This window comes from Gigantopelta aegis, chromosome 9, assembly GCF_016097555.1.
Source record: "Gigantopelta aegis isolate Gae_Host chromosome 9, Gae_host_genome, whole genome shotgun sequence".
Classification (NCBI taxonomy): Eukaryota; Metazoa; Mollusca; class Gastropoda; order Neomphalida; family Peltospiridae; genus Gigantopelta; species Gigantopelta aegis.
Window position 1 is genome coordinate 17,054,955 of NC_054707.1, and position 26,896 is coordinate 17,081,850.

Below are 26,896 nucleotides of genomic sequence, written 5' to 3' on the forward strand. Positions count from 1 at the left end.
ATTACCTGACTGATACCTCCCTGTACTTACAGTCCAGGACCCATATTCACAAAAAGGTGTAAATTTACGTCTACGACTAGCACTTACGTCTGCCGGAGATTTACGTGCAAGAAGCACCTTATTCTCAAAGATGGTCGTAAATGTAAACGTAACTTAGTTGGACGTAAATCTACGATTTAACACTCTCACCGGAGAAATTGAAAAAAACCCATTCAAAACGATGGCTACCGGGTAAATAACAAATGTGCAAAACTCAATTTCGTTTGTTGTCTGCTAACAATAACATCGCGAACGGCGAACCATGACATATTGGTATTGGTGAGGATCCGCGTTTTGGTACGAACTTGAGGACATTTCTTAAAAAGGAAAAGATAACTCGGGAGAAATTGGCAGAGTCGAAAACATCCGTTGATCACCAACAAAAATATGTTAAATCCACGGGCGTTCGCCATCGCAAACTGCTTCAATTATTGGAAATGCTGCCAGTTTCCGTAAATAATAGTAAACAACGGCGATCGTCTTTGATTTATTATATGTATACGACTTACGTGCAGAGTTAGTTTTAACTGGAGGCACTCTTATATTTACGTCCAATTTTACACGTAACTTACATTTACGTTGTTTCGTGAATAGCTCTTCAGTCGTAGATTTACGTTTACTTGTAAAACTAGGCTTACGATGTTTTGTGAATATGGGTCCAGAACTGAACAGAGCAAATCAATCCCAGTGGCTGGAATGATGGAATGGTTATGGAAAATACAAAATTTATTTACCTTATTGTAACAAGAGCAGTCTCAGTGATACACGTATCTTAACTCTGTGTTTGGTATTGGAAGACTATACTTCTACTCTTTATTTCAAAAGTAGAAGATGTTATTCTTTGTTGCTTTTTTATGATCATAGTTTTGTTGAACTTATGGAACAATGTACAATGATTGTTAAATATTACACCACTATTTTGTACAAATGCTAATCAGCCATTGATTAAAGGCATATTGTCACAAACCACTGACCTATTTAATGGCCTAACAAAGTATTACCTGAACAAAAATAATTCAATTTGTCCCTAAATGTACTTTATTCAACCATCTTCATAACCACCATATTCCATTTATTAATGATATTTAGAAAAAATAATTGAATTTTTTTCTAAATATTCAGTGGTCCATAATTCAAAAAGTAAAATTGCAGAGAGTTGGCATGGATTTCACTCCATCATGGTTCAGTTAAGGTGATGCGATAGCTAGATTTGGTTTCCAACAATTAATGTAATTTTTATTTATTATCCATTTTTAGAGAAATAAGGTCCTTAAATCCGTGACAGTATACCTTTAAAATAAGAAATGAGAATAATGAGCGTACAGGATGATCAGTACTTGAACTCAAAACATGTTCACCCAACAGCCAATGAAAATTTCTTCAAATGTCAACCTTCAAGGCAAGCGCCCACTTGTCAACTGATGCTATGTAAATAAAACGTTTATGCAATGATTGAGAATGACTTAGTATACCACCCATCTTGTTCCGCAAATGTGATGGCAAGATTTTAAAAATAATAATAATAAACTAAAAACAGAAGAAAAAAAAAACCTATCAAAAATTAGGTTTTTTTTTTTTTTTACAACACTGGCCAATTAAATCAAAATGACATTATTATCAAATGAGCAAACCGCTCACAAATCAGTTTTGAGAGAATATAATCTTTTATCTGATTAACTTGTACCACTTACATGCATATTACTATTATTTATATTTGTTCATGGTGTGGATATATAAAATACATATTAAGATAACACCTATACAATTTTACTATTTACCTATACCATGATATACTAGTTATTAACCTACTCTAAATTCAGGGTCACAACAAGAGAACACACATTTGACATAACCCAAAGAAAAACTCATTGGGTTGAATTTACGAAGCAGAGTTTTCTTTAAAAAAAAACCTAGGGTGTTTAAGCATTTCACATACATGTAATTACATGCAGTAAGATAAAAACAAGCTTCGTAAATTCGGTCTATTATTTTTACAAGACAAGTCAATTGGTGTCACAGATGAAAATATGTCTAGTGAAACCCTTTTCCAGCCCTCGAATCAGTCCCTGAATGAACCTTGAGCTTTCCTTTCTTTGAGGTCCGTGTCATAGTTCAGACGTCCCTACATGTACGTGTACCTACATCTATAATAATTATATGATATATATACATGCAAAAATAGTACAGTGATTAACATTTTGATTATTTGAGTACATCATTTTACTTGTAAAACAATAATTAGAGTTTAAGTGCAAGTGATTTTTTGCCCAATATAACAGAGCCCTTGCTTATATTTTATAGTCTAGACACAAATCTCTAATGATGTCACATGCATACAATTTGTATGACATTGCCATGAAATTAAAAGTCTAGACTCTAAAAAACCCCAAGAAGAACTGGGCCTGGAGCCAAATGTATTTCATAACTCGCCCAAAAGCTAACAAATTAGCTTATTTAATAAGCTGCAGTTGTTGGTCTTTTTTTTTGCAAAGGCAAGAAACAATTTCAAATAAAATTACCTAATTGTCAACAAAACATCTTGCCCATCTTTCAGAATAACATTTATTCTTTTAGGCCTAGGCATACAAAAATCATCAGCCTCAGAGGTTATTATGGGAAATAACCAGTAAAAGCTCAACGTACACGGTTACTACCCTAGACTATCTTTTGGTGTGTATCACATATGAAGGTTAACAAAAACAAGAGCACCTTGGTGAAAAACAGTCTTCTCGAATGAACAAGAATTAACATCGTTCCAAGTTATTTTAGTGGTTAAAAAAATACTATTTTATTTTAACTAATTATAACTAATTATTTAGGTCTTGTTACTGTAACAGTAACTATTTTGTTTTAAAGACCAATCGTCAAATTCAAATCTGAAAACAATTTGTAAACTGAACTGTTGAAACATACACCTACTAAATGCATTCATGTAGTTCGCTCAGACAAGTTCATTTGTGGTTATAACAATATCATAATTTATGGTCCAGAAAACTAAAGACAAGCTATAAACTTAATCAATATATCAGTATATATATATATCAGTATACATACATCAGAAGCTTTAATTAATGTTTAATTTAAAACAAATGTGAAACGTTTCTTTATAGCAGTACTTTCCAAAATACCAAACATATAAGCAATATTATTTTTTTCCAGTTCTGAACAAAATGTTCTGATATCACTGCAAATCAAGCATAACATTTTACTGCCAGAAAATAAATAATAATAAAACCAGACCCACCTTATATACAAAGACTGATGTGAAACGATGGAAAATTAAGGAAGATCAAAATCTGGGCCCAGATCTTTGAAGCTATCTTCGCACTCCGATATCATAAAACTGTCATACGCATGAACTGTTTTACATCATAGCTTACAACCGTCATGGGCTATGGCATGCATTGTTGTGACGTCATAGTTTATAACAGTTGTAGGCTATGGCATGCATTGTTGCGAGGTCACAGCTTACAACCATCAAAGGCTATGGCATGCATTGTTGTGACGTCATAGCTTACAACCATCGTAGACTTTGGCATGCATTGTTGTTGTGTCACAGCTTACAACTGTTATAGGCTTTGGCATGCATTGTTGTGACGTCACAGCTTATGGAGATTTTATATCGGAGTGCTAAGGTAGCTTGGAAAATCTCTGGCCTGGGCAGTCACACAGGTTGTCATACAGCGAGAGAGGTAGCAATAGTTGATGCGTAACGTAATACTAAAAGTGAAAAGATGAACATGTTTAAATACCTCCATTCTACTGTAAGTTCAAATGGTACAAGCGCTCTTTGTTGTAAGCTTTTACAGGGCATGAACACTTTACAAATTATTCCTTGTGTCCATAGGTCATATATTACACTAGATTAAAAATAATAATATTAACACAAAGGTTACATTTAAAAAATTTTTTTTTTTTAACAATGCCCTTCATTTTTAGATTGAATATTATAATCTTACAAAGGACTTAAAACTATATTAAATATATCCCAATTATAAAGAGAACTTTATGTTACAAGTCCACAGCACTGGATTGTCTTTATTTATCCAGCTAAAGGGTTGGTATACTGAAATTAAAACTAAATGTCTTTTTTTGGTTTATATTTTTTTCAAAAGTTAAAAAAGAGAAATACACTAATGACTTAATACCATGCCTTATGATACAGAAAAACTAAACTTGGACATGACATGTTATAAACTCAAATAAATTAATGAATTAATGACTGTAATATTTTTATTTGGAAAAAAAAAAAGAGGAATTTATTCAAGTGAAATCAGTAGTGTTTTCGTTGTCCGATTCATAAGCTGTTGTCAAAGGGAACTAACTGTTTCATTAAATTTAGGTTTATGCAAAACATTTAAAACATTTAGTTCTTTCATACATCAATAAAAACAAGAAAACAGTTTAGTTTACATTATATGTAACCAAGAGACTTCAATGATGAATCTTAACAATCACTATGATATTACTAGACTTAAGACGACTAACTACACACAATGTTTGATGTGTAGTAGAGCATATAACGTTAATGCAAAAACATTTTGGAAGTCCTCTTTATATAATTTTCTTTTTTTAAGCAACGAATCCTACTACCAATAGACGAATCCATGCAAAATGACGTCCGATGAATGATAAGAGACCCACCCCCATCCAGCACCCCCCTCCACGAGCTATCAAACGATCCAGACACACACTGAGAGAATGCAGATGTTTAAAAACATCTTTACATGAACCTGAATCTCAATATATACAGATGGAATATATACATGAAATGTTTATTGATATACACTACACACAACAATGCACAGTGTTTTGTAAACTACACGGAACGTGATGAACGCGGTGTGTGTGTGATACAGACAATAATAACATTACTAAGTCCTCAGTCTGGAAGATGCGTGCCAACTCTTCTAATAGTAATACGGAGCATGTTGTAAGTATTGCTGGTAGACATATATATTTTTTTTTCTGTTTTAGTAAATCGTGGAATCTTCTACAACCGTTCGACGTAGTTCGCTGGATAAAGACCTTCGACACCGTTTTTTCTGCCTTTGCTCCAACCCATTTCGTCCTCGCCCCTGATTTCAACAAATACATCACCTAAAACAAAGCAAATTATGGGTTTTTTTAAAATAAAAAGTCTGTTTTGTTTAACACCACCACTAGAACACATTGATTGTTTAATCATCAGCTATTGGATGTTAAACATTTGGTAATTTTGACAGTCATAGAGAGGAAACCCGCTACATTTTTCCATTAGTAGCAAGGGATCTTTTATGTGCACCATCCCACAGACAGGCTAGCACATACCACAGCCTTTAATATACCAGTCATCGTGCACCAGCTGGAATAGATATAACCCAATGGGACCACTGATGGGGATCATTCCCAAACCGACCAAGCATCAAGCGAGCGCTTTACCACTGGGCTACATCCTGCCATTTAAAAAAAAGAAAAATGTTTTTGTCAATTTACAACACCCAAACAAACTGTTCCAATTAGAATTTTTATGTGTGAAGTACAATGTGCAATGTGCAGAAAATGTGATAGAAATTTCTCTTGATCTAATCAGTATAACCAGCACCATTTCAAACCTTTGTGGAATAGAAGTGGCTATTTTTTGTTTTTTAAATAAATTTATTTTTGTGCTTATAATCCTATTACGGTTGAAGAGGCAGGATGTAGCCCAGTGGTAAAGCGTTCACTCGATGCGCGGTTGGTTTGGGATCGATCCCCGTCAATTGGGCTATTTCTCGCTTCAGCTAGTGCACCACGACTGGTATATCAAAGGCCGTGTGTTATCCTGTCTGTGGGATGGTGCATATGAAAGATCCCTTGCTGCTAATTGAAAAGAATAGCCCATGAAGTGGCGACAGTGGGTTTCCTCTCTCAATATCTGTGTGGTCATTAACCATATGTCTGACGTCGTATAACCGTAAATAAAATGTGTTGAGTGCGTCGTTAAATAAAACATTTCCTTCCTTCCTATTATGGTTGAAGCAAGCTTTCTTGGACACAGCTCATCTATTTGGGCTTGCTATTCAGGATAGGGGTTTATACATGTACATATCGTTGTTAGTAAGAGGTAAATCAGTTTATTGGTTTTACACACACACACACACACACACACACACACACACACCACCGGTTAGTTCTGGATGAGAACAAAGAAGTTAGCTCTGGATGAGAACAAAGAAGTTTGTTCTGTTTAACAACACCACTAGAGCACTGATTTATTAATCATCGGCTAATGGATGTCAAACATTTGGTAATTTTGACATATAAGTTTTAGAGAGGAAACCCAGTACAATTTTCCATTAGTAGCAATGGATCTTTTACATACACCAATCTACAGACAGGACAGCACATACCACTGCCATTGATATACCAGTCATGGTGCATTGCCTGGACTGAGAAATATCCCAAATGGGCCCACCGACAGAGTGGATCACAAAACGTACTGGAATGACAACCCAGGTTCTTACATGTACTGATGGCTTTATCACTAAACCAAAGAAACGTATAAGCTTATAAGAGGGCTTTTCAAAATTATTCTGAATTATTCCATGACGATGTTCGCACCTGCTTTGAAATTGAGTTCGTCATCTTCGGATTTTTCGTAATCGTAGAGAGCCCGCACTGCGACTCCCTGCTCATTGGAGGGCGGTTCTTCTGGGTCAGAGTGGTCGTCCATGTCTGCGTCGCCGAACGGGTTCGAATTGTTTTCATCAGAGCGAGTCCGCGTGTGGCTGCGAAATACAATTTGTAAAAAACATTCATTAATTTTCATGGGGTTTTTTGTTTTCTGTTTTTGTTTTGTATAGTAATACAAATGGGGGAATAATATAACCTGAAAATACAACACCCTAGATCAGTAGATGTAAAAGAAATAATAATATATATATATATATTTTTTAATAATTCAAATCATTTACACATACAAGGAAAGCTTATAAATAAAATAAATAAAAGTACAACAGACATGTACATATATCATTGTATGTACCACAAAGTACAATGAAGTACACACATAAAATAAGCTATGTAGACAAGTGATTGTTATAAAGGCTCCCATTATATAAATATACAGTACAATTCTGGGTAGAAATTGGCAACTCAAGCACTCTTTAAATACAGGTGGTTGTTGTACAAGGTGCCATTTATATAATATGTTTGGCTGTGCATTCGCATGAGCAGTGCCAATATGATAATTAGTAGTTTTGAAAGCCAATGAAAAATTTGTTTCCAGGGCATTAATAATGACATGTTTATCATGAAAAAAGAGAGATGCTTTTGTATTTAAACTTGCATTATGTTTTATTTGATGGTGTCATTTTTGCTATTTTTACCAGATATTACAGCTTATCAAATAACAGTAACGATAAAGTAATCCGTAAAAAATATTTTGGGCATGCAACAACAGCAAAACGTTGAAGGATCTCCTAAATTGTTTCCAACGAACAACAACTAATAACTGCTAGTAATTAACTACATTTAGAACTACACAAAAACAGCTCAAACCAAACATATGCAGATCAATTACGTTTTTTAGGTAAGTACTGGGTAACAACAATCCAATATATGTAGTATTAAAATTTAACATACATCTTAAAATAAACTTCTAATGCAGATCTTTCCACAAGTTCTAAAAATGAAGGAAGGAAGGAAATGGTTTATCTAACAACGTACTCAACATTTTATTTACGGTTATATGGTGTTGGACATGTGGTTGAGGACCACACAGATAGAGAGAGAGAGAGGAAACCCACTGTCACCACTTCATGGGCTACTCTTTTTGATTAGCAGCAAGGGATCTTTTATATGCACCATCCCACAGACAGGACAGTACATACAATGGCCTTTGTTACACCAGTTGTGGAGCATTGGCTGGAATGGGAAAGTCAAATGGGGCCACCAACGGGGATCGATCCTAAACTGACCACACATCAAGCGAGCACTTTTACCACTGGGCTATGTCTCACCCATTTCTAAAAGGGAGTCTTAATTCCACAAAATTAAAATGACTTGTGACCAATATACATTGTGTATTCCAGTGACTGATCATAAGTGAAAATTGATCACATGGACTTTACTGATCTGAAGATTGATTATAAAAATGTACAACCAATTGTAAGGGAAAATATCACAATGTACTTATAATTGCTATTGTTCCCTCGTTTAGATGATGGAATCAATGTCGCAGAGCTTAGTTTGTTGCAACTTTTAAGGTGTTATCGACTAACCGAGCCTTTTTAACGATTGTAATTACATGTTAAATATATTTTTCTGCAAAAAATATTAATGACTGTATATTAAACGTGTATCTGGTCGTTCCAATATTTTTACAAGGTTAAATTTAATTTAATTTCTTAAAATATAATGTTTTCGTACGTACGAAATTATTTGAAAACAGAATCCAGTTTGGGCTCCTTACAAATATTAAGACGACCAGAAACACATTGAATGTACAGACACTGATATTCTAAACAAAAAATATATTTAATATGTAAGTTTAATCATAGAAATATTTTATTAGTGGGAAACATATTACAATGCAGCAAACTCAGGAATGTCCCTTTAAAAGGCACAAAAAATACCCTTGAAAAATTGATTAGAGCTCTCATCTCCATAACCCATTATTTCTCAGGGATACATGCATTTTTCAAAAAAAAAAAAAAAAATCATTTCATGGGAATTACAAACACCAGGATGACCAAAAACATTTAGGATGTATGGAAATGGATAATTTAAACAATAACCACAGTTACATGTACCAGTGTCAATGAAAATGTATCTCACCCCACAAAAAAACAACAACTAGGGAATGGGAATACAAAAACTTGATCTACTTCATAATTTTGTTTCTTATACGACCTAAAATTAACTTCATGTAACAAGAACACAATTTCTCAGAAAGAAAGAAAGAAATGTTTTATTTAACGATGCACTCAACACATTTTATTTACGGTTATATGGCATCAGACATATGGTTAAGGACCACACAGATTTTGAGAGGAAACCCGCTGTCGCCACTACATGGGCTACTCTTCCGATTAGAAGCAAGGAATCTTTTATATGCACCATCCCATAGACAGGATAGCACGTACTAGCTGGAGTGAGAAATAGCCCAATGGTCCCACTGACAAGGATTGATCCCAAACCAACAGTGCATCAAGCGAGAGCTTTACCACTGGGGTACATCTCGCCCACATTTGAGAAAGTTACTAGCACTTACAGAAGCTTTGTTTTTGCCGTTATTATAGTAACACAGCTGAGTGTTGCCACTAAACAAGACCAAAACATTCACTAGCCAGGACTGACGGTTAGTGGATTGGTCAAACCCCGATAGAAAAGCATTCCAATTTGTTTAAGGTGTCAAAATATTTCCAGAACAGAATTTGTATTTAAAACAGAAAATTGTTGTGAACAGAATAGCATTCTTAAAGTTTAATATGTGGTAGAAAATGTGCCTTAACAAGAGGCTGGCAATGCAGTCTGTAGGACAATCCATCACAGGAAACTTTGCAATATATATTTGAAGAAAGTGACAAGTATGAAGTTATGAAGGGTGAGGTAATTTATCGGAAGATTAACATGTTAATTTCAGAAGAAGAAAATAAATAAACAACATATTACATATACTTGCACTATGTCACTAATCAGAGAGAGAGAGAGAAAGAGAGAGTGTGTGTGTGAGAGAGAGAGAGAGAGAGAGAGAGAGAGGGAGAGAGAGAGAGAGAGGGAGGGAGGGAGGGAGGGAGGGAGGGAGGGAGAGGGAGAGGGAGAAAGAGAGATTAGATGTAATTTACTACCAATTTGTTAACTTCATCGGAAGATTTAATTGTTTAAAATTTAATTACCCCCCACCCTCTAAAAAACCCAAACCTAACCCAACAACAATATATTTCATGTATCTGAGCTTGCAGGTCACCACAAAGATAATGTATAGTACAATGAACACATGCTAATCTTAAGAACTATATTCCAGATATACATGTCCAATGTCCATTACACATACATGTATACATCTTTACATGCAGTAACAAACCCACACAGTTTGTTAATTGTCAAACACCAAAGTACGCAAAAAAGGTTTATTACTAAACTACAAGTAATTATATACTACTTAATGTATGACACTAGGTGCACACTGTCATGAATTTGATGAAAATATGTCACTAATTAAAATGATTATAAAGTGGCTGTTTATATACATTGTATTATCTTAGAAAAAACATTTAATATATATATTTTTTAAAACCCTTGTCTCAGAGTTGTAAAGGAAATTTAAGATGAACGATTGCTCATCTAAAATTAAATACTCGACATTATTAATTGAAATATTTTTTGTCTCAGACTGGAACTACATTTACAGGTACAATGTACATGTACGTACTGAAATGGAATCACTAAAAATTGTATTTAACCATTTAACTCAAATTATAATTATAAATCAATAGTACATCAATGCACTTTTCAGAAAAGTAAATCATTAAAAGGTATATTGCATATATCTGTACCCCCCCCCCCCAACATACACATAACCACCCCCTCAAAAAAACTAAACAAACTCTGACCCAATCAAATAAAATAAAAAAAACATATGCAGATTAAAATGGGATTTAAAAAAAGAACCCCCCCCCCCAACTACAGTTTTCATATAGGTACAACTTACTTCTTAACTTTTAGTGCAAACAATGTTTGTCAAGAAATCTGCCAACATGGCCATACCAGAAGAAAACAATGTCTCAAATCCATATGAGTGATCACAAGCCTAGTGTCAAATCCAAACTTAAGTCTCAAATCCATGCAAGTGATCACAAGTCTAGTCTCAAAACTAGTCTCAGCCTTTTCATCAAAAGAAATAAAATTAAACCAAATACTGGTCTTTTCCCCATCCATATTAACTGTACATCCTAACATCCATGTAAAACCCATTTCACACACAAAACTAACAACCCAAACCAATACTGGTCTTTTCCCCATCCAGATCAACTGTACATCCCTCCTAACATCCATATCAACTGTACATCCTAACATCCATGTAAAACCCATTTCACACACAAAACTAACAACCCAAACCAATACTGGTCTTTTCCCCATCCATATCAACTGTACATCCATCCTAACATCCATGTAAAACCCATTTCACACACAAAACTAACAACCCAAACCAATACTGGTCTTTTCCCCATCCATATCAACTGTACATCCTAACATCCATGTAAAACCCATTTCACACACAAAACTAACAACCCAAACCAATAGTGGTCTTTTCCCCATCCATATCAACTGTACATCCATCCTAACATCCATGTAAAACCCATTTCACACACAAAACTAACAACCCAAACCAATACTGGTCTTTTCCCCATCCATATCAACTGTACATCCATCCTAACATCCATGTAAAACCCATTTCACACACAAAAACTAACAACCCAAACCAATAGTGGTCTTTTCCCCATCCATATCAACTGTACATCCATCCTAACATCCATGTAAAACCCATTTCACACACAAAACTAACAACCCAAACCAATACTGGTCTTTTCCCCATCCATATCAACTGTACATCCATCCTAACATCCATGTAAAACCCATTTCACACACAAAACTAACAACCCAAACCAATAGTGGTCTTTTCCCCATCCATATCAACTGTACATCCATCCTAACATCCATGTAAAACCCATTTCACACACAAAACTAACAACCCAAACCAATAGTGGTCTTTTCCCCATCCATATCAACTGTACATCCATCCTAACATCCATGTAAAACCCATTTCACACACAAAACTAACAACCCAAACCAATACTGGTCTTTTCCCCATCCATATCAACTGTACATCCATCCTAACATCCATGTAAAACCCATTTCACACACAAAACTAACAACCCAAAACCAATACTGGTCTTTTCCCCATCCATATCAACTGTACATCCATCCTAACATCCATGTAAAACCCATTTCACACACAAAACTAACAACCCAAACCAATACTGGTCTTTTCCCCATCCATATCAACTGTACATCCATCCTAACATCCATGTAAAACCCATTTCACACACAAAACTAACAACCCAAACCAATAGTGGTCTTTTCCCCATCCATATCAACTGTACATCCATCCTAACATCCATGTAAAACCCATTTCACACACAAAACTAACAACCCAAACCAATACTGGTCTCTTCCCCATCCATATCAACTGTACATCCATCCTAACATCCATGTAAAACCCATTTCACACACAAAACTAACAACCCAAACCAATACTGGTCTTTTCCCCATCCATATCAACTGTACATCCATCCTAACATCCATGTAAAACCCATTTCACACACAAAACTAACAACCCAAACCAATAGTGGTCTTTTCCCCATCCATATCAACTGTACATCCATCCTAACATCCATGTAAAACCCATTTCACACACAAAACTAACAACCCAAACCAATACTGGTCTTTCCCCCATCCATATCAACTGTACATCCATCCTAACATCCATGTAAAACCCATTTCACACACAAAACTAACAACCCAAACCAATACTGGTCTCTTTTTTGTTTTGTTATCCTCATCAAATGTAACTTTAAAAGATCGAACCCATTTTCACCTACAAAATGTACATGTACATGTACAACCCAAAATAAAGCTTTCTTCATATACAATACTATAAATGTACAAACCAACAAATTATCAACCTGCCTCCACCTACAACAATGTATAGGTATTACTAAACCAAATAACTTCCGGCTGGGTCAAAGTTCGAGGTGCACCAAACTTTTGATAGAGAAGTGAACACCACAAGTCCTGTGACTGGTGATAAATGTGAGTGTGTTGGTTGTAAAAAAAAAATAGTTTCATCTGGGCAAAAAATGTATGCAATTTTATTTCATCTACTAAGTACCACTGTATCAAGTAGCCTTGTGCTTGAAACATGTATGGGGTACCTGTAAAAAAAAAAGTATTCTAATTTTGTGCGTAACTAGGATAGTCATAGATGCTACCTGTTATCTCAGAAATGAGCAGCTTGACCTCCAATTTTTTTCTGATTCACTTTAAGGGTGAGAGGTGGTAGTATTTATATCCGTGGCGTTTATGTCGACTGATAGGCTGCAGGTAGGAGTTTTAGCCACATATGTTACTATTGTCGTCAATGGGATTTGATAGTATACACCCTAAAACCCAACTAACATCAACCTCTTTCCACCAATAATACATACAACAAATGTAGATGTACACACAGACACACGCACACACACACACACAGACACACACAGACACAGACACAGACACACACACACACACACATATATATATATATATATCAAAGGTATGTACTAATATCGATATGAAGGTTAAAAACAGGGGTCTGGAATGAAAGAATACACGAGGGAAGTTTAAATGTAATGTTAGTGGAACATTTGATTTTACATAATCATGAAATTTAAAAATCAGATCTTCTGACCATATGCAGGTAAAAAAAAAAATCACTAATCAAATGCCTATTATTAATCTACTGCTAATAACTTAAATGATGTACAGCATGGCTTTATAACAGGGAAAATGTGAATGATGTAAAACTGATCTCAAAGCAGTTTAAATAAAGAAAATTGACTAATACGAAATGTATCGGTACACCAACCCCTGCCCCCCTCCCCACCCCTAAAAGAATCATAAATTTGTTTAATTTTTTTTTACGATATTTAACAAACAAAAGTTCTAATAATAAATGAAGTTCTAATAATAAATAATAAAATAAAGAAAAAACAAAAAACACAGAACGTCATGTTTACAATATTTAAGAAACAAAAAGGCCCACTTTTCATTAACACGATTTCGTGCGCAAGTTTATCAATACAATGCATTTACATGTACATAGGACCTTTTCTATATATGCGATTCCACGGACGGGCATTCAGTGTGCTGAGAAAGAAAGTTGATCAATAAGTGATTTTTAACGCATGCCGAGCCGATAAATGTTTAGTGCACATATACCATGAAGGTTTTGTGCACGTCTTTTATGAATGCATATTTTTTTCTTCAGTGTGGTAACATCATAATGTGAAGCATTAACTTTCAGCTTAAAGTACACTCCGATAACATAAAATTTTGTATAGTAATCGGCTTGAAAAAACCCTGCAGATATGGAAAAACACAATTTCGTGTGCTGAAACAAACAATTAATATACAGAACTTCACATACACTGTTTATGCTTCCTATTTATTGCACGTTTATTTTGCGCAAGAATATATACCACGAGACCGTGTAGTGGTCAAGTGGTATGTTCTTTCGCAAAATAAATGAGTGCAATAAATAGAAAGCGAAAACAACGTAAGTGAAGTTCTGTATTTATTACATACCTTCTTATATGTTTTACAAAAACTGTTTTTAATTTAACATCATAAAAACACTTTGTTAAATAGATGATAAAAAAACTCCTTTCAGGGATTTATTTAACATTAGGAATCATACTCTGCAGCAGTCTTGTGTAATGTTTCAAATACGATGTGACATATTTTGTAAATCATATATGACATCAGTAAATAACAGGCACTAACTGCAGTGAAAATAAACGGAATTCTCCATTTAAAAGTTCCGGTCTTGATCGCACATTATATGTGCGTGACAAAATAAATTTATCACATGGTTTCAAAATATCTTGATCACTATAGTAAGCTTGAATAGGTATGTAATAAAACATGTTAATGGAAAGTCGGCTTACACTGAATAACTGCTGAATTAATCTGAACTCGGTTTAAATGAAAACATTATGTAGGTGAGTGAAAAGTAATTAGGTGCTGTCCTTGATGTCAGAAGATCTGAAAATGTTAGTGCTAGAAGCCAAAAATTGCTGGAGATCCTCAAAATGCATAACAAGATGCTGCAAAGGAAAGGCAAAAAAATTATAAAATAAAAAATGCTGTTGTTTTGCAGAATGATATACTTTTCTTCACACAAACTGAGGCAAAAATTGCTTGTCACTTTAGGAGTTATTTCTTCTGTTATCTCAGGGGTGTTGCTGCTGTCATCAACATTATCACTGTTTTCGTTTTCGTTGACATTTACTTCTTCATCATTGTCGTCATCATCATCATCATCATCATCCGCAAATGGATTCAATGATGAGTCATAGCTCTCCTGCCTGAACAAATACCTTTACATAAATACCTGGCCAAAATGTTCACAATCAGTAGTTAAAACTGCTTTGTCGGAAAAAAACCAACCCTCTATATAAATACCTAGTTAAAATGTTCATAATCAGTATCCTCTATATAAATACCTAGTCAAAATGATAATAATTAGCATTTACTACGGCTCCATGTCTAAGTAGAAACTGCTATATAAATACCTAGTTAAAATGTTCAAAATCAGTGTGTAACATTGCCCTATGTCTGAACATACAGCTACACACAAATACTACTGTGAAATCACTTTTGTTCGTGATGGTGCAATTCGTGGTAATCAATGCAGTATTCTCGCTGCTCCATTTATTGGGTTTTTCGGCCCCACTTTGCACTGCATTTCATGTTCTGCTGACCCCCATTATTTTGCTGCACCATTAATTATTTTCCCGCATCCTACTATTTTACAGCACACAGCTCTGCTATTTCAAAATGCACACGTTTTAAACACATTTTAATCTGCTTCTTTTTGTTAGTCTAAAGCTGAAACCTTGAGGGTTTTTAAAATTATTATTTATTAACCAATTAGCATATATCATCCACATTAATTTCTTACCAGATCGCACACCATTCTTCTTCATCTTTTACCTATACTCTCTAATATAGGTCATACAGAAATGTATTATTCTCAATTTCAACTCCCAGAAGGGGGGTGCTTTTCCACTCTGGTAGTTTGATGTAATACAAATGCATGTAATAGAATATAGATTATATGAGCTTGTGTGTTGTACTGATTTTACGAAACGAGTGTTAGGATTATTGTATTACCTGTACGGCAGCGAGGGTAATACATGAATCCTGACACGAGTTTTGTAAAATCAGTATGATTCATACACGAGTATAATAATTTCTTTATTATCCACATTATCCAAAATATTATTTTCACGAATAACAAGCTAGGGCTATGTCAAAACGTTTCACGATAACTAATTAATCATTAATTCAGATATTGACAGGGCAGTGACCCCAGCATTCAACCAGTACCCATTATTCGACCAGTGTAATTAATTAATTACCATACTCGTTTAAACTGAATAGTATATAGAAAGTGGTCGAATACTGGGTCATCTGGTCGAATACTGCATACTGTTCATTGTGGCACTCTAATGTACTCTAGTTGGCGTATACTGCATGAACAAAACTTGGGACTATTTCATGAATAAGATTGCCAGTAAGTATGTACGAAGAAAAACAAATATTAGCAAATGCCAATAAAATTAACATGTTATAGTCCTTTCTTTCTTAAGTGATCGAATATTGGGGCCACTGCCCTACTAATAAATAACTATTCTTACACACCCGTTGGTGAGAACAGCACTTGTTATTTTTGATAACACATATAGTGTTAACACACATACATGCAAAAATATTTGCCATACCATCCATTGCAAAATAAAGCATGGTGGAATGGATCACTCTGATCTGAAATTGACTTGTCTTTGACACACAAGTTAACTATATGGTTTCAGTTGGAAAAGGTGCTTAAATTTATTTTAAAACTGTTTTCTGAAGAAATGCAAGAAACAGAATACTATTTATGTCCGTTAGATACCATTTATCTTACAACTCGTTGCTTAAAAACATATCCAACTCGCTTTCGCTTGTTTTTAAACAATTCATAAGATAAACAGTATCTAACGGTCACTCATGTAATATTCTCTATTTATTTGGATACTAAAATTATTACTCTAATAGATGCTGCCTGAACACTGAATTAAATTTGTTGTTGTTTTGTTAAAAGATTCAAGTTACTGGAATCTAATTTGATTTGCCAAATTTTCAGAATCCCAACTAAAAAGACATACATGTGTAATCTGTTTCCATTGCCACAATGATTTAAAATATACTTTGAGAAGTGATATAGCCTGAAGAACAAATCAAATCACCTTGGTTTCTTCTTCACCATAGGTCTAAGGGAAACAACTTTTAAAGTTTTAAAAAAAACGTTTGTATATAACACACTGAGATTTTTAATCATCAGCTATTATATTAAACATTTGATAATTCTGATCCATTTTCTTCAGTGAAAACCTGCTATATCTTTTATATGCACTTTTCCACAAACATTACATCACATGCCATGATGTTTAATATACCAGGGTGGGATGAAAAGTAGCCGATGATTAATTAATCAATGTGCTCTAGTGGTATCATTAAACAAACCACACTAACTATCACTGTGTGCCCATTTCTTTGAACACCCTCTCATACCTCAAAATATTTTCGTCCAAATACGGCTCCGGAAGAAGCATAACGACAAGCAGAATATCAGACAAATATAAAATACAATTTTACTTTGTATCAGATTGTTTTCTTTCCACTACATCACCCAACCCACATCCCCCAGTTAGGCTAAGTATAGCCATGGATTGAGCATAATTAAGAATTGTCTGCCATTCTTTTACCTTCATCAGGGTATGAACAAAAAAAAATTAAACGCAAACTGTGAATCGGCGAACCCATTTACACAAGTTTGCAGGTGATTTTTTTGGTTCATACCGCGATAATTAAAAAACAAAACCACCAGACAATTCTTATAATTAAATCTAAATCATTCCTACTAATAAAAACACTAAAAGTTCATATTTTGTTCTGAATAAAATGTTGTGTTTTTAAACTATAATGCTCAATAAGACAATAAGTACCAATTATAAAGTGACATCGACAGATACGTTCCCTGACCGTATGTCTGCGATGATTATTAAACGAATAATACTTGCATTGCAGCAACTGACGTTAAATTGTAATAAATGTAATAGAAATTTAATTACTGACAAATAAATACACAAGTAGAGACATAAATATTACGCTGTGACAGTGCAGCACAAACCCACTTGCATTGCTACGACTGGAGCAATAGGATGACGTGAAATCGGAATGAATTTAACGGAAATTTAATTACTGACAAGTAGCTACACAACTAGAGATATAAAAAGAATACGTTGACACAGTGTAGCACAAACCCACCTGATAGGCTGAGATATCTGAGCTGGGTTGGTGAACGACTGTCTCTCCGGGGGCTTGCTCTCCCAGCTCTCCTCGCGGTTGTGTTTGATCCCAGTTATTGTAATTCCGTCATTGGCTCCTATGTGAGATTTACCTCTCCGCGAAATTGACTGCAACTCTGGTGAATACTCCTGTTCAGGGAGAGATTAATAGTAAAAGTAATGTGATAGTAGTATGGCACAGCTTTCATTCCATTTATTCCAAAACAAAAGACAAGATTTGATTACTGAATTTTTATTTATTTATTTATTTTTAAAACCCCACCCCCCTTCAAAACCCCACCTACATGAACAAAATGATTATACATGCTAGTTCCTGCCCCAATTAAAACTAACATATCCATCCAAGAATGAAAAATAAAAAAATAACAAGAATTCAGTGAACTTGTAATACCTCAAAAAGTTGTTACGATTTTTGTGTACACATGTAACGATTTGAGTCCACTTCAAATCATTACTTTAGAAATGTTGACGTCAGAATATCCTTTAATGAAGATTCAGAAATCTCAATGAAGTACCAAATTTATTAATAATACAACAAACAAGATTTCTGTGGAATTAAATGTCTCGCCTACAATAAACTTGTTCAGTGCACTGTGATGAACATCCAACGGTGCAACTACAAACCAAGTTTCAGTGACCTAGGACTTTTTACATTTTGTGAGAAACTGATCAAAACACAAAACTTTAAATGTTAAAGTGACAGACCCAAGTTTTTACACACTATGACATATTTTTCACTATTACAGAGATTTCTGAACACTGAAATTAGCCACTACTTAGATTTTATTGTTTAGATTATGCATTTCCACATATCTGAAGTGCTTCTGGTCATCCTGGGTTTGATAATAACACGAAATGTATTTTTGATATTTTTAAAAGCGCACATGCATCTGAGAAGTATTTACCCGTTTCAACATCACAGACTATCACTATATTGTAGCTTCATCCAAATGCGTTACATCTTTGTAGGTTAACCAAACTTAGTTTTAATTTTCTCTGGTTGAAACTAGGGTCTGTGACTTTTAAGATTTACGGCAAACGTTGACGCCATCGACACCACAAGGTATCTATATCTATAGCTGTATCTCGCCTTTTTCCTGTGTGAAGGCGAGACAACAAGAATACGTATTACCTCAAAAACTGGCCAGTTCATTTGCATGTCAACCCCGTGACATTTTGACCAGAACTTGAGGTCTTTATCTGCATCTGTCAGTCCAATTATAGAGTGAAAGTCTGTGTAGACTTTTGCAAATCTATGGAGGAACAAAATATATCAAAATAACATATATCAGATAGTCTTAACAATTTGTTAAAACAAAAGTAACTACCTTATTAGTGCATGGAGTGCGTATGGCTACCTCTCCATGTTGACACAGCTGTTGTAGAAGAAAGGAATATAATGGAGATTTTTTTTAATGACACCTCAGCACATTTTAAAATAAGATTATTTGGTGTCTAACATGATAATTGTAACACTAGGTCTAGAACGAAGGGATCACATGACTATCACAGCCAATCTGTAGTATGGAGGTGATGAATATTTACTTCCTCTAAAAAAATTGCTGGAGTCAGAACTGATTTGACAGTTGGATTATGTAATGTTGAAAAGAGGAGCACCTCTCATAATTTAGATGTAAAAACATGATTGATTCCTGCATCTAAAATGCAAAGCCAAGGTCTAAACAAGATGTTAAATAACATCACAACTTACATTGGCTGAACACCAAGTTCTAAACAAAGATGTTAAATAACATCACAACTTACATTGGCTGAACATTGAGGTCTAAAAAAGATGTCAAATAACGTCACAAGTTACATTGGCTGAACACCGAGTTCTAAACAAAGATGTCAAATAACGTCACAACTTACATTGGCTGAACACCGAGTTCTAAACAAAGATGTTAAATAACATCACAACTTACATTGGCTGAACACCGAGTTCTAAACAAGATGTTAAATAACGTCACAACTTACATTGGCTGAACACCGAGTTCTAAACAAAGATGTTAAATAACGTCACAACTTACTTTGGCTGAACACCGAGTTCTAAACAAGATGTTAAATAACATCACAACTTACATTGGCTGAACACCGAGTTCTAAACAAAGATGTTAAATAACGTCACAACTTACATTGGCTGAACACCGAGTTTTAAACAAGATGTTAAATAACGTCACAACTTACATTGGCTGAACACTGTGTTCTAAACAAAGATGTTAAATAACATCACAACTTACTAGTTCTAAACAAGATGTTAAATAACATCACAACTTACATTGGCTGAACACCGAGTTCTAAACAAGATGTTAAATAACATCACAACTTACATTGGCTGAACACCGAGTTCTAAACAAAAATGTTAAATAACGTCACAACTTACATTGGCTGAACATTGAGGTCTAAACAAAGATGTTAAATAACATCACAACTTACATTGGCTGAACACCGAGTTCTAAACAAGATGTTAAATAATGTCACAACTTACAATGGCTGAACACCGAGTTCTAAACAAGATTTTAAATAACATCACAACTTACTTGGCTGAACACCGAGTTCTAAACAAGATGTTAAATAATGTCACAACTTACAATGGCTGAACACTGAGGTCTAAACAAGATGTTAAATAACATCACAACTTACATTGGCTGAACACCGAGTTCTAAACAAAGATGTTAAATAATGTCACAACTTACTAGTTCTAAACAAGATGTTAAATAACATCACAATTTAAATTGGCTGAACACCGAGTTCTAAACAAAGATGTTAAATAACGTCACAACTTACATTGGCTGAACACCGAGTTCTAAATAAAGATGTTAAATAACGTCACAACTTACTAGTTCTAAACAAGATGTTAAATAACGTCACAACTTACATTGGCTGAACACCGAGTTCTAAACAAGATGTTAAATAATGTCACAACTTACAATGGCTGAACACCGAGGTCTAAACAAGATTTTAAATAACATCACAACTTACTTTGGCTGAACACGAGTTCTAAACAAGATGTTAAATAATGTCACAACTTACAATGGCTGAACACTGAGGTCTAAACAAGATGTTAAATAACATCACAACTTACATTGGCTGAACACCGAGTTCTAAACAAAGATGTTAAATAACGTCACAACTTACTAGTTCTAAACAAGATGTTAAATAACATCACAACTTACATTGGCTGAACACCGAGTTCTAAACAAAGATGTTAAATAACGTCACAACTTACATTGGCTGAACACCGAGTTCTAAACAAAGATGTTAAATAACATCACAACTTACTTTGGTTGAACACTGAGGTGTAAACAAGATATTAAATAACGTCATAACTTACTAGTTCTAAACAAGATGTTAAATAATGTCACAACTTACATTGGCTGAACACTGAGGTCTAAACAGGATGTTAAATAATGTCACAACTTACTTTGGCTGAACACTGAGGTCTAAACAAGAATGTATCTCATATAGAGTCTTTTTCACAAAGTCTATTCTTTTTCTTTCATAATCTTGAGATTTGTCATAAACCTGGAAAAAAAAACAATGAAGAAACCAACATGAATGATGACATGGAAGTGCATATGAAAACAAGAATTTTGAAGAATTAAATTAAATATCTTGTCTGCCATAAACCTATTTGGTGTTGATCATAGTTAAAAATTAAAGCACATAAAAATAAAACAAATTAATTAAATTTATACATTCATTGAGATGAACATTCATAGATGCTGTTTGTTTTGTTTAATGACACCACTAGGGTACATTAATTAATTAATCATCGGCTACTGGATGTCAAACATTTGATAATTCTGACATTTAGTCATCAGAGGAAAACCTGCTACATTTTCCCTAATGCAGCCAGGGATCTTTTATATGCACCACCCCCACAGCCTTCGATATACCAGTCATGGTGCACTGGCTGGAATGAGAAATAGCCCAATGGGCCCACCAACAGGGATCGATCCCCAACCGACTGCGCATAAAGCAAGTGCTTTACCACTGGGCTATGTCCCGCCCGAGATGAAATTATAAATGCAACTACAAACAAATGTCTCAATGATCTAGAATTATAGTTTGTTAATCCTTTCCTTTTTTCAAACTATCGATAGTTGGGAGAACCAATAAAAACTAAAAGATTGATATTCCATACTAATAACATAGTTTTATGGAAATTACTGAGTGTAAAGGCACAGTATATTGGTATACACGTAATATAAGTCTTCGTCAAGAGCGAACTTAAGGAGAACCGAAGATTACTCTCCTTAACCTGCTGCTGACTAATGGAGGCAAGATATTATCTCTTCCGACATCACGCAAGTCAACACATTGTACACTGTATACAGTGCATTCTCCAATTCATATTTACTGATGTTTTGCACACAGCACTCACTGAAAACAATTTATTAACAGGAAACAGAAGACAACTCTGTCTCCTGTATCTTTAAATTTTGTTTTTCACTTGACAACAATGGCAGATTGTCACCGTCATTTACAGGGATCAATAGTTGATTATGACAGCCAATTTGATAATAAATCTGATCATTTTACCAATGAAAATCACCAAAAATTGGAATATAAATCGCAGTTTGTTTTTAAAAACAAATTTGGGTCAGAAAACCAGTTATTGGGAATAATGGACATAAATACTGGAAAGCTGGCTACAAATGCCTGTAAGTAAATGAGACTCTTTCGATTTTTTGCCTAATTTTAAACAACAATATCTGATCTAAAATATAAAAATCCAAAAAAATAATACTTACTGATTCAATTATGAACTTTACTTTATGTATTTATAAAACATTTAAGTGAATATATGTGAGAAAAAATGTATAAACTTGTACCCACTCAACATGGTTTTTGTCAAAAATTAAACCAGTAGTCCAAAGGTTAAATAGTGTGCGGCAAGCAATCACATGAACTTACAAATACAATTTACTTAACATATGTATTGCAAGGTGATCAATTTGCCACTCCCCTAAATATGGTGGGGAGAGTGGGAGGGATAACTCGCCTTTTCTGGTGATGACTAATACTGCACATTCTTTTTTATTACAGGGCTCGAACTTAATAACTTATTACTTACGGCAATTTTTAAATGTTTTTGCCACAAGCAAAATGCTCACAGGCAGCAATTTAGAGCATGCCTACGGCAATTTTTCATTGGTAACTTTTGCAACAAATATAAAAAACAAAAATAGTCCCTTCAACAGTCTGCAATAATTTTTATTCATCGGCAAAAGACTGCCACTGGTGAAGGCCCTGACTGATGGCAATTGATATTGCAACTACGACAACTGCCGTCGGTGCCGTTGTTAAGTTCAAGCCCTGCGTTATGAGCCTCCCGTTTACACCTACTGCTCACCTCCGTCATGTCTTCTATGTACTTGGCATTGTAACTATTGAGGTCATTCAGAGCCGCTTCGTATTTCTCTTTAGTCGAATCCACTTCCGTCTGGAGTTTGCGTAATTTCTCCTGTAGCTTTGTTAACTGTCAAAAAATCAAGTTAACATTGTCAGATCTTTGTCAGAATATTGATAATGTCAACTGTTGCACTAATTTTTAGAAAAGAAAAGCATACAGTGTATGTACATGTGTGCGCTACCCACTTCAAACTTGAAATGAGTTAATACAAGTTTAATCAGTTAACTACGTACAGATAAATAAATGCAAATTTTAGCTTGTAATTCAATATGGAGACTATATTTCTATATGAAGGCTAATATGAGAATTAACTTGTTTTAATGGGTGGCCCCGTATGCTGTAGTGAATTATTTTGCTAAATAGATGACTAACATTGATTATATACATGTACATGTATTTTTACAAAACTGGTCAAGTTGCTAACACCTTCTTGTGACTAGCTTCATCTCTAAAAAATACTATGAACTTTTTAACAATTTTAATTAAAAAAGTCAGAGATCTCAAATAAGAGTGAATTAAACAGAGGTGTTGTCTGCAGTGGGCTTTACATGTTGAAATAAACAGAGGTGAGGTCTGAAATGGGCTTTACATGTTGAAATAAACAGAGGTGAGGTCTGCTGTGGGCTTTACATGTTGAATTAAACAGAGGTGAGGTCTGAGGTGGGTTTTACATGTTGAAATAAACAGAGGTGAGGTCTGCTGTGGGCTTTACATGTTGAATTAAACAGAGGTGAAGTCCGAGGTGAGCTTTACATGTTGAATTAAACAGAGGTGAGGTCTGAGGTGGGCTTTACATGTTGAATTAAACAGAGGTGAGGTCTGAGGTGGGTTTTACATGTTGAAATAAACAGAGGTGAGGTCTGCTGTGGGCTTTACATGTTGAATTAAACAGAGGTGAAGTCCGAGGTGGGCTTTACATGTTGAATTAAACAGAGGTGAGGTCTGAGGTGGGCTTTACATGTTGAATTAAACAGAGGTGAGGTCTGAGGTGGGCTTTACATGTTGAATTAAACAGAGGTGAGGTCTGCTGTGGGCTTTACATGTTGAATTAAACAGAGGTGAGGTCTGAGGTGGGCTTTACATGTTGAATTAAACAGAGGTGAGGTCTGCTGTGGGCTTTACATGTTGAATTAAACAGAGGTGAGGTCTGCTGTGGGCTTTACATGTTGAATTAAACAGAGGTGAGGTCTGCTGTGGGCTTTACATGTTGAATTAAACAGAGGTGGATGGTCTTTGACCCTGATTATACTACAATAAACAAGTCGACTGTTCACCTGATCGGGAGAGAGTGTGGAATCGCCCCTGGCATTGTTCTCTTGGTTTGCTGTACTCTTCTCCTGTTTACATACACTGTGGTAGTCGGACTTCGCTTTCATCACCTTCTGTAACCGTTTCCCCCACGGTTTCTGAGCCTGAAGTAAACAACAATACATTCCATGTATTTTTCATTTTCATTGCAACTGCGCATCAAGCAAATGCTTTACCACTGGGCTACATCCCGCCCCTACTGTAAAGTGTTTGTGTGTTGTCAAATAAATCCCTCAGAATCCGTTCAGTGGGCAGTTCATTTCATTTCAACTTATTTTCGTACTTATAATCCAATTAAGGTTCAAGCACGCTGTCCTGGGCACACAATTAGCTATCTGGGCTGTCTGTCCAGGACAGTGAGTTAGTTGTTAGTGGTTAGGTGTCGGTGAGAGAGAAGAGAGTGTAGTGGTCTTACACCTACTCATTGAGTCGTTTAAACTTGCTCTGGGAACGAGCCGGTTCCAATCTGCGAACCCTGTACCTACCAGCCGTATGCCACGACACCACCGAGGCTCTATGTATTAATACCCTTCCTGTCAGGTTATGGTTTGTTTTGTTTAACCACACCACTAGAGCACATTGATTATTACTCACAGACTATTGGATGAGAGGAAACCCATCATTTTTGCCATTAGTAGTAAGGGATATTTTATATGCACCATGCCAAAGACAGGATAGCACATACCACAGCCTTTGATATATCAGTCATGGTGTACTGGCTGCAATGAGAAATAGCCCAATGGGCTCAACGATGGCGATCCAACTTAGACCTATCGTGCATCAAGTGAGTGCTTTACCACGGCTACGTCCAGCCTCCATGCTTCTTGTTAGCCTAGTTACCATCCAAATTAAATGAAAGCTGATATTTACCAATGATTCAGGTCTAGCTCTGCCAATTGCAAATTTTAGGACCAATTGGCAAATTTTATTTTAATTTGGCAAAAACAATTCATGTAATAATTGATATTGGCTGGAAAATAACAGAGTTTCGCATTTTTGGACATAACTTGGTGAAATGTTTTGCACACACAGAGCTAAATGTGTAGAAGTAAATTATCATCATGTTGTATTGTTCAGTTCCATACAAAGCTCCTTGACTGGTGGAGATCAAAAGCCATGGTATTTGCTACATGTGTGGTGGAAGGAAATGTTTTATTTAACGAAGCACTCAACACATTTTATTTGCGATTATATGGCATCAGACATATGGTTAAGAATCACACAGATATTGAGAGAGGAAACCCGCTGTCGCAACTTCATGGGCTACTCTTTTTGATTAGCAGCAAGGGATCTTTTATATGCACCATCCCACAGACAGGATAGTACATACCACAGCCTTTGTTACACCAGTTGTGGAGCACTGGCTGGAATGAGAAATAGCCTAATGGGTCCAACGACAGGGATCGATCCTAAACTGACCGTGCATCAAGCGAATGCTTTACCACTGGGCTACGTCCCCACCTCTTTTTGTTGGAAGGCACATGTATACATGTATAATTTAAGACCTTTTTTTGCAGATCAATAATTAATAAAGAGTGAACTTTTTTGTGTAACAATGCCACTAGAGCACAGTGATTAATTAATAATTGGCTATCTGATGTCATACATGTCTTCAAAGACAACTCGCTTTTTTTTGCTTTTTTTTTAGAAACAGCAAGGAATAACAGGAGGATTTTTCTCCTATCCATTAGTCCAAATGTCATATGCAAGACATCAAACAGCCACTGATGACACAATGCATTAGCCTTTCATTAGTTTACACAAACACTTAATAAAACAGACCAGGCCTGGTGCTTATAAAACTTTTTAAAGTCTACACTCGAGATTCTAATAGTCTAAGACACTCATGTCATGACAACACCATACAAATTGTATGCATGTGACAACATTAGAGATGGGAGTCTGCCTAATGTTGTCATTAAAGGGAGTC

The 26,896-nt window shown here is 35.1% G+C and overlaps 1 protein-coding gene across 4 annotated transcripts in view; it reads right to left on the reverse strand.

The window, feature by feature from the left end:
* Positions 1-1,226: 1,226 nt before the first annotated feature.
* The window catches only part of LOC121381117 (protein kinase C and casein kinase substrate in neurons protein 2-like), a 53,166-nt gene continuing 27,496 nt past the window's right edge, over positions 1,227-26,896 (reverse strand). For 2 of the 4 annotated variants that reach the window (XM_041510235.1, XM_041510236.1), the window contains exons 4-11: positions 24,933-25,070; positions 23,599-23,724; positions 21,664-21,764; positions 19,375-19,495; positions 18,202-18,371; positions 14,997-15,194; positions 6,622-6,788; positions 1,227-5,139 (exon numbers count right to left, since the gene is read on the reverse strand). In XM_041510235.1, the coding sequence (XP_041366169.1) occupies positions 5,033-5,139; positions 6,622-6,788; positions 14,997-15,194; positions 18,202-18,371; positions 19,375-19,495; positions 21,664-21,764; positions 23,599-23,724; positions 24,933-25,070 (1,128 nt within the window). In that variant the 3' untranslated portion in view covers positions 1,227-5,032. Of the gene's footprint in view, positions 5,140-6,621; positions 6,789-14,996; positions 15,195-18,201; positions 18,372-19,374; positions 19,496-21,663; positions 21,765-23,598; positions 23,725-24,932; positions 25,071-26,896 lie in introns of those variants that run through there. The other 2 variants (XM_041510237.1, XM_041510238.1) reach the window with 2 other exon arrangements.